The sequence below is a fragment of the Dipodomys spectabilis genome, unplaced genomic scaffold (assembly GCF_019054845.1).
Source record: "Dipodomys spectabilis isolate Male_0828 unplaced genomic scaffold, ASM1905484v1 ptg000098l, whole genome shotgun sequence".
Lineage (NCBI taxonomy): Eukaryota > Metazoa > Chordata > Mammalia > Rodentia > Heteromyidae > Dipodomys > Dipodomys spectabilis.
This window is the reverse complement of record NW_024870775.1, coordinates 7,034,822-7,044,166: the sequence shown is the minus strand read 5'-3', so window position 1 is coordinate 7,044,166 and position 9,345 is coordinate 7,034,822. Positions and strand designations below refer to the sequence as shown.

The window sequence follows — 9,345 nt, the reverse complement described above, 5'->3', positions numbered from 1 at the left end:
TGCACACTCACAAATACACACATACACATATATACACAGTTAGGAAAATGGAGGAGAACAAAAAAGGAATAGGCCAGACTCGATCATCAACAGATGAGGATGTTTATTGAGGAGCAGTAAGGGGCGCAGAACTTCCCTTGGGTTTGGAGGTTGTGCCCGCGAGTTGGGACAGGAGCTGGGTTTTTAGAAGAGGTCCAAGCGAGGAGGCAGAGATTAATGAAAAAGCCTCTAGGTCAAGGAAGGTGGGGGCCTTTCAGTTGGGCCCACAATGGGATGTTTACAGCTGGGCTTAGGTGGATTGCCCTGCCTGCACTTCAAACAAGTTCACACAGACCTGGGATTTTGCCTGGAGTCTGTATGGGCCTGGGACAATAGGGTGGAGGTCAATCTTTCACACACAAATACACATACATGCATAAGCATGCACCTTTGTGGACATGCATGTACACCAATATGCATACCTATACACAAATGCACACGCATACAAACATGCACATACACATGCACACACAAACGTGCACACACAGAAGCATACACACAAATGTCACAACCCTCAGCCACCAGGGATAAGACAATAATGGACACCAGACCATGGCATTGAGGTTTAGGGCATCAGGAGCCTGAAGTCTTCCACCAGCTGCAAATGTCTGTGACCATTTCACAAGGTATTTGAGTAGGGTACATACATGCAGAGAATGAGGTCACAATTTCCTTGAAGTCACCAGCACCAATCATTTGGTATCATTTTACTCAAGTGATAAGTAACTTTTTTATATTAAGAAGCAGGTGGAGGGGCTGGGAAGGTGGCTCAGTGGTAGAGCGCTTGCCCTGCATGCCTGAGGCCCTGGGTTCGATTCCTCAGCACCACATAAGCAAAAAGAAAAAAAGCTGGAAGTGGCGCTGTGGCTCAAATGGTAGAGCGCTAGCCTTGAGCTGAAGAGCTGCGAAACATTGCCCAGGCCCAGAGTTCAGGCTCCACAACCGGACCCAAAAAAAAAAAGAAGAAGAAGAAGCAGGTGGAGGGGCTGGGAAGGTGGCTCAGTGGTAGAATGCTTGCCTTGCATGCATGAGGCCCTGGGTTCGATTCCTCAGCACCACATAAGCAAAAAGAAAAAAAAGCTGGAAGTGGTGCTGTGGCTCAAGCAGTAGAGCGCTAGCCTTGAACTGAAGAGCTGAGGGACAGTGCCCAGGCCCAGAGTTCAGGCCCCATGACTGACCCACCAAAAAAAAAAAAAAAGAAAGAAAGAAAGAAACAGGTAGAAGCAGTAAATCGTAGTTAGCACAGATTTTTGACCATCCCCAGTCCTTTCGGGTCTCGCAGCTCGGCTTTTGGGGGCCTTCCCACAAATACCTACATGCACACCCATACACACACCATCATGCACACCCTCACACACCCCTGACTCCCCCACTGAAACGCAATTCCGGATAGGCTGAAGGTTTCCTTTAAGACCCTTGGGGAGACTTCATCTGTCAGAGACCCTTCAGGAATCCGCAAACGGGGAGAGGGGCACCCCCTTAACTGAAATGCCGGGGGTGGGAGGTCAGCACCCATCCCAGATCGAACACTGAGGTCCTGGGGCTTTCAAAAGCCTCCCTCCCCCACCCCACCTGCTGGATGATGGGCTGTCACCCGGGGGGCGGGGCGGATCTGGAGAGGCGGAGGCGCGCATGCGCGGCGGCCCGCCACCCCGACGCTCCGCAGTCGGCCTCCGCTGGCTCCTCTACTTGCAAGGCATGAAACCGGGACATCAGTTCAAGGCTCCCTGCGTCACCTCTGCTCGGGAGAAGCCTCTGGGGTCGCCCAGTGCGTTGCGCTCAGCGGCGGGGCCTCCGGACCTCGGGGCTGTGCACCATCGCCCTCCCCCTTCATCCCCCCACCCCACCCCCGCCCCGGCCTGGGGTGCAGAGCAAGGCGCGTCCCGCTGGCGTTCGCGCGCCGCCTAGCGACCACTTTTATATCGCTCTGGTTCCAGTGACCCTGGAACTGGGCCTTGGTGCCTTGTGTCCCCCGCAGCAGAGACAAGAACCTGAGGATGTGGGGTGTGGGGCAGGCCCCCCGGGCAGGCACTGATTCCAGAGTCGTAGAATGTACCTGACACGGGCAGAAAGCAGGAGAGCTCTGGGTCAGGCAGGAGATCCACTGATGACCCCCACAGCCAGCAGCATGCTTGTCCCTCGGTGGAAAGTTCCCCAGGCCCCTAAATCTCCAGTGAGGATTGTGGGCAGCCCGGATAAATGCTCATATACACAGTAAGCTTGTGATTACAATCAAGAAGGGCTGAGCTTAGGGCCAGGCCCTGGGGGACCTGTCATCCTAGCTACCCAGGAGGCTAGGATCTGAGGATCATCATTGGAGGCCAGTCCAGGGAAGGAAAAGTCCACGAGACTCTATAATCTTCGATTAGCCAGAAAAAAAAAAAAAAAAAGCCAGAAGTAGAGCTGTGGCTCAAGTGATAAAGTGCTAGCCTTGAGGGAAGGCAAAAAAAAAAAAAAAAAAGCTCAGTGACAATGCTCAGGCCCTTAGTTCAAGTCCCAGGACTGGCACATAATAAAATTAAATTAAATTGGGATTGGAAGCATAGTTCAGTTGGTAGAGTGCTAGCTAATGAGCAAAAACACCAAATCCAGGTACCAAATTCAAGTCCCAGTCTCAGACCTAAAATAAATAAATGAAATAAAATACTTAGCTTGCCAGGCACCAGTGGCTCACACCTGTAATCCTAACCACTCGGGAGGCTGAGATTTGAGGATCCCACTTCAAAGCCAGCCCAGGTAAGAAAGTCCATGAGACTCATTTTCACCAGAAAACCAGAAGTGGAGCTATAGCACAAAGTGGTAGAGCTCAGAGACAGCGCTCAGACCCCCACCACTGACAAAAAAAAAAAAAACAGCTTGGGCAATTCAGGTATTTATAGTGTGAACTGTAAGCAGGCCTTCTTTTTTCCAAAGAGGGTCAGTACCTCACCCCCTAATAATGCTCACAGCAAACACTATCTGGAGAAATGGCCTGGGTAGAGTTCAGACAGCATTCTGCATTCTTGACATGCCCCAGGAAGGATGTACAGGAAAGATTAAGGAGACCCACTGGCCTTTACCTCTGTGTATCAAAAGCATCCTCCCCAGCTGACACAGCTCCATGTCTCCTCTGGGTCAACCAGTTGTCTAAAGGGTTGGAGAAGGGTCAGGAAACTGATGGCTTCTATCGATTGGAGCAGGATTGCATTAGATCCTTAATGACCTTCATGGACTTAGAACACTGAATCAGAGGCAATCAGACTGCCAGTACCCCTCAGGGTGTGTTTGGGGGAAGGGGAGCCTGTAAGCCTGTGAATGCTGCTTCTCACCTACAAGGAGGAAAAGGTAGGGTCCCAACCCCTAGCTCTATACCACCTGTCACACACGGAGGCCTGCGTCTAACAAGAACACAGAGAACTACGGAAACAGCTCAACCAAGGAGAAGACAATTTAAAACAAAAACCAAAAAACTAGCTGGACACTACTGGCTTATACCTGTAATCCTAGCCAGTTAGGAGGCTGAGATCTGAGAATCAGGGTTCAAAAATCATCCAGAAAGAAAAACTTATGAAACTCTTATCTCCAACTAGCCACCAAAAAAGCCACAAGTAAAGCTGTGGCTCAAATGGTAGCCTTGAGCTAAAGAAGCTAAAAGACAGCACCCAAGCCCTGAGTTCAAGCTCCAACAATGCCTAGTAATTTTTAAAAATAAAATTCTGGCCAGGCATTGGTGGCTCACACCTTTCATCCTAGCTACTCAAGAAGCTGAAATCTAAAGATCTCTGTTCAAAGGCAGCTTGAGTAAGAAAGCCCATGAGATGCTTATCGCCAATTAACTAGCAAGAAGCCAGTGGTGGAGCAGTGGTAGAGAGTTGGCCTTGAGCAAAAAAGCTTAGGGACAGTGCCCAGGTCCTGAATTCAAGTCCCAGTACCAGTACAAACAAAAACAAAATTCAAATTTGTTCATTTACTTTTTAATGTACAGGCATTCATTTATATTCCTCAGAACTAAAATCTAATAATCTCTTTTTTTAAGAGAGAGAGAAAGCAGGCTAACTGGCTTGAGCTTGTAAACCTAATTACTTAGGAGGCAGAGATTGAAGGAATCACAGCTTGAGGCCAGAAATTCACAAGACTGCATCTCAACCCTGGGCCTGGACCTAGCGCTACACACCTGCTAACGCAGCTACAGTACATGTACCTGTCATTCCCAGAGACACCAGGAAGCAAAAGTAAGAGAATGGCAGCCCAGGCCAGCCTGAGCATAAAATAAATCCTTTTTCCTGGGAAGGGATGTGAAGGGTAAACAAAGAAGGAGGCTGCAATGCTTGATAAGAAATGTACGCATTATCCTGCCCATGTAATTGTAACCCCTCTGTATAGTATGTTCACAAAAAAATAAAATAAATCCTTTTTCTCAAAAATAACCAGTAGGGAGAGAAGAGGTCATGGTTCAAGTGGCAGAGTGCGTGAAAACAAACATGAAGCCCTGAGTTCCACACCCCAATATCACCAAGAATTAAAAAGGGAATTTTCCTAGAGGGGAAGGGGAGAGGGGGAGTGGTTTGACAATGCTCAGTCTTTCTACCAATCTCTTGGGTGACAAAGGACCGGAAGGACCACACATGGCAGCTGTCTGCTGCTCAACACGAACCCCTCCAGCCCACCGTCCTTCTGGCATCTGAGGGACACAGAGATGGCAGATATCCCAGCTCTCAGCTGGAAACCCTGCGGCCACACATCCACCCAGGTATGGCAGTGGGTATTTTTTTTTTCCTGTCTGGAGAGGAGGATTCCATCCTAGCACTTTCATTGGCTGCATATGCACCTCCCCCGGGCAGACAGCCAAGTCCCAGGAGGAAATACTTAGTTCCTGCCCAGCCCTTCAGAGCAGGGGCAATGATAACCATGGTCCCTGTGCTGCTGTCCCTGCCTCTTCTTTTGGGTACTGCAGTCCCCCCAGAAACCTCAGCCGGTAAGTGGGTGAAGCCAGGGTAGGTCCTGGAAAAATCCAGAAGGAAGACAGAGGACCCATGAAGTGGCTGGGAAGGATGCGTAGCCTGCAGTAATGGGAGTGCGTTGTTGCCAGCTTCACACTTGTAAGAAACATTCAGGGAGCCATGGAAGGACTCACGCTAAAGAAGATCTTAAGGAGTCAAGCACTGGAGGCTCACACCTGTAACCCCAGCTACTCAGGAGGCTGAGATCTGAGGAGCATGGTTCAAAGCCAGCCCAGGCAAGAAGGTCTATGAGATTGTTATCTCTAAGTAACCACCAGAAAGTGGGAAGTGGATCTGTAGCTCAAGTAGTAGAGTGCTTGCCTTGAGCAAAAAAAGATAAGGGACAGTGCCCAGATTCTGAGTTCAAGCCCCTTGACAGAGCGGGTGGGGGGAAGCAAAGTAAAATCTCTTGGAATTCTGAACTCCAACCTAGTGTTACCTTGTTTTGATCGATTCTGGGTCATTTCTTAAATTTTCCAGGAAAATCTTTCCTCCATACTTTCTACCTATATGTATTTTTCAAGGGAGTCTAGGCAATGCTGCCATAATCAAGAAAGCTTTCAGTGACTTAACCTGATAAAAATGTGGATTTCAGGCTGGGAAGGTGGCTCAGTGATAGAGTGCTTGCCTTGCATGCCTGAGGCCCTGGGTTCGATTCCTCAGCACCACATAAGCAAAATGAAAAAAGCCGGAAGTGGCGCTGTGGCTCAAGTGGTAGAGCGCTAGCCTTGAGCTGAAGAGCTGAGGGACAGCGCCCAGGCCCAGAGTTCAGGCCCCATGACCAACAAAAAAAAAAAAAAGAAAGCCATGGCTCCACTCGCATTCTTCCAGCTCTGAGCCACCTTGACCTGTGAAATATTATCTTACATTGCTAAGCAGAAGAAACTGTATAGCAAGGACCTGGGCCTGGAAACCTCCACGGAGTGAGCACCGAGGCCCCAGGGGTGGGAGGCTGAAGCAGAGCGGACGCCAGGCCATGCTGAGCCTCGCTCTTGTTCTCGTCTCTCCCATAGGTGCTCACCATGCTCTGACCTTTCTCTACACCGGGGTGTCCAGGCCCAGCAAAGGCTTTCCCAGGTTTCAGGCCCTAGCCTTCCTCAATGACCAGGCCTTCTTCCACTATGACAGCGAGAGCCAGCAGGCACAGCCCCTGGGCCTGTGGAGCCAGGTAAGAGGAATGGAAGACTGGAAGGAGGAGAGCCGGCTTCAGAAAGCCAGAGAGATATTCTTCCTGATGACCCTGAGAGACATCATGGATTATTACCAGGACAGCGAAGGTCAGTGGACAGCAGATAGCTGGGGGGGGGGGGGGGGGGGGGGAGGGGCAGGAGAGTGTTAGCCCTACCCAATGAGGGCAAGCAGTTCAATGGGATGGACCTAAAACCTCCCTCAAAAGGAGGGATGGGCTGGGTGCTCAGGCCTGTAATCCTAGCTATTCAGGAGGCTGAGATCTGAGGACTGTGGTTTGAAGCCAGCCTGAGCAGGAAAATCTGTAAGACTCTCCAATGAACAACCAAAAAGGGGGAAGTAGAGCTATGGTTCAAGTGGCAGAGCACTAGTGTTGAGAAAAAAAAAAAAAACACCTCAGGGAGGTGGCTCACGCCTGGTGGCTCTGGCTATTCAGAAGGCTGACACCTGAGGACCATGATTCAAAGCCAGCCCAGGTAAAAAAGTCAATGAGGTTCTTATATCCAGAAAAAGGCCAGAAGTGGTGCTGTGGTTCAAGTGGTAGAGCACTAGCTTGAGCACAAAGAGGCTCAAGGGACAGTGCCCAGGCCCTGAGTTCAAGCCCCAGGACCAGCAAAAAAGAAGAAAAGTGCTATTGTTGCCACTTCAGAAATAAGAAATGTTGGGGCTGGGAAGGTGGCTCAGTGGTAAAGCGCTTGCCTTGCATGCCAGAGGCCCTGGGTTCAATTCCTCAGCACCACATAAGCAAACAGAAAAAAGCCGGAAGTGGCGCTGTGGCTCAAGTGGTAGAGCGCTAGCCTTGAGCTGACGAGCTGAGGGACAGCGCCCAGGCCCAGAGTTCAGGCCCCATGACCGGACCCAAAAAACAAAACAAAAAAAAAAAAAAAAGAAATAAGAAATGTGAAGTGTAGAGAGATGAGATTCAAGTTCACACAACAGCCAGCCTGGGCAGGGGCTAGTCTAGGATTTGGAACCCAAGAACCTGGAGAGTTTATGGAGGCAACACCAAATAATCAGGTGTGTGGTGAACACCTGCTTGGAGATTTGAACCAGCCAGCCCTAGGAAGTCAGTCTCATCTCAGACTGCCCAGAGTTTTCTCCTCTGCCTACAGATAATCTATTTGCCAAGAGAAGTGGCAGGGTGGTGTGGGGAGGGGGCGGCGCTGGGTAGTGTTGCCTGCCGAGATTTCTAAGGCTTTTCTAGAGTGAGGGATTTCAGGGGCAGCTGGCCCCAGGCTGACCGGTTCTCCTGGGGGGTGGGGGAGGAATCAGGGTCTCACACCTTCCAGGGCAGGTTCGGTTGCGAGTTCTGGAGTAACGGAAGCAGTGGAGCATTCTGGAGTTACGCGTACGATGGAGAGGACTTCATCAGATTCAACAAAGACATCCCAGCCTGGATTCCCTTGGACATAGCAGCCCAGGAAACGAAGAAGAAATGGGAGGCAGAGAAGGTCTATGTGCATCAGGCCAAGGCATACCTGGAGGAAGAGTGTCCTGGAATCCTGCGGAGGTACCTGAACTACAGCAGGACCCAGCTGGATCAGCAAGGTAGGGAAATAGGTAGTTTCGTGACTTGCATCAGTACTGAACAGAAGATCAAGGGTGTGTTCTCTCAAGTTGGGAGCTCAAAGGACCACTCAGGCTGCTCCTACCAGTCCCTTAGACTCCTCTTCTAGGACTCTTTCTAACCTGGGACATAATATACTGTCCCAAAAGAATGTCCTTCAAAAATGTGTGTGTGTGTGTGTATGTGTGTGTGTGTGTGTGTGTGTGTAGCCAGGTGCTGGTGGCTCATGCCTGTAATCCTAGCTCCTCAGGAAACTGAGATCTGAGGATTGAGGTTCAAAGCCAGCCCTGGCAGGAAAGTTCGTGAGACTCTTATCTCCAATAAACCAGAAGTGGTGCTGTGGCTCAAATGGTAGAGCACCAACCTTGAGAGAAAAAAAGCCAAAGCAAGAGCAAGAGGCCCTGAGTTCAAGTCCCAGTACCAGCACCAAATAATAATAAAGTCAGGCATTTCATGATCAAATAAGGAGGGCCCAAGCCAGGCTTCCACCTTCCCTGACCTGTGTCAGGGTTTCCGGGAGGAGAGGGGCAGGAGGAGGTACAGAGAAGGAGATTACTTCGAGTCCTCAGTTTCCTCCATTTTTTCCCTCTACAGACCCTCCTTCTGTACGGATCACAAGCCGTGTGGTCCCTGGAAGACACAGGACCCTCAAATGCCTAGCGTATGATTTCTATCCACAAGGAATCAGCCTGCACTGGAACCAGGCCCACGTAGCCCAGGAGTCTGAATCAGAGAGGGTCATTCTTCCCAGCGGGAATGGCACTTACCAGGCCTGGGTGCTGATGAGGATTGACCCTCAGGACAGAGGCCCCCACAAGTGCAGCGTACAGCACCCGGCCCTGCCCCAGCCCCTCACAGTGCAGTGGCATGAGAGGTAGAGAGCCAGGGCCAAGGTGGAGGACTTGGCTCCATGAGAGGGAGATGTCACCAAGATCCCTGGGGAAGCAGCACAAAGGATGGCGCAAATCCAGGTGATAGATTTCAAGGCAGAAGGCTTGGAGATCACGCCCTCTGCCAAATATCACTCCCTTGTTTAACAAAATAATACTAATTGTCCCATCTGTAACCCCCCCTCTCAAAATCATCCCTTTGACGGAGCCCTGAGGACTCAACACCTGTCATCCTAACTCCTCAGGACGCTGAGATCTGAGAATTGCAGTTCAAAGCCAACCCCGGCAGGAAAATCTGTGAGACTTTTATCTCCAATGAACCACCAAAAAAACCGGAAGTGGTGCTGTGGCTCAAGTGGTAGAGCGCTCGCCTTGAGCACAAAAGCTTGGGGATAGTGCTCAGGCCCTGAATTCGAGTTCCAGGACTAACACACACAAATAGAATAAAATAATCATACCTTTGCCCAGCTTAGCAAAGAAAGCCATCTTTAAACTGAAACACTGCCCAAGTTTGTGTCCATTTTTGTCACGCATTCCCCTGGAGTCATCTGAAATTCTATCTACTTAGAGCAATATATTCACCTTGGTTAACTTGACCTTGAATGAGTCTTGACCTTGAACGTGGCTCACACCTCCCTTCATCATGGCTTGGTAGTCTACTATTGATGTGTATAGATGTGGC

General features: G+C 50.2%; 1 protein-coding gene across 1 annotated transcript; it reads left to right on the top strand.

Annotated features, from left to right (window-relative positions):
* Nucleotides 1–4,901: 4,901 nt before the first annotated feature.
* Nucleotides 4,902–8,955, top strand: Azgp1 (alpha-2-glycoprotein 1, zinc-binding). The gene is made up of 4 exons (XM_042686844.1): nt 4,902–4,993; nt 6,032–6,295; nt 7,479–7,754; nt 8,368–8,955. Exons 1-4 carry the CDS (start codon nt 4,918–4,920, stop codon nt 8,649–8,651), a joined length of 900 nt encoding a protein of 299 aa, XP_042542778.1. The 5' UTR covers nt 4,902–4,917; the 3' UTR covers nt 8,652–8,955.
* Nucleotides 8,956–9,345: the final 390 nt, after the last annotated feature.

Bases quoted from the DNA above. Each gene is read 5' to 3' on its own strand.
- Azgp1 (XM_042686844.1), top strand. From the start codon at position 4,918: ATGATAACCATGGTCCCTGTGCTGCTGTCCCTGCCTCTTCTTTTGGGT. The intron at 4,994-6,031 runs GTAAGTGGGTGA...TCTCTCCCATAG, and splicing joins CCCCCCAGAAACCTCAGCCG to GTGCTCACCATGCTCTGACC. The intron at 6,296-7,478 runs GTCAGTGGACAG...GGGAGGAATCAG, and splicing joins TTATTACCAGGACAGCGAAG to GGTCTCACACCTTCCAGGGC.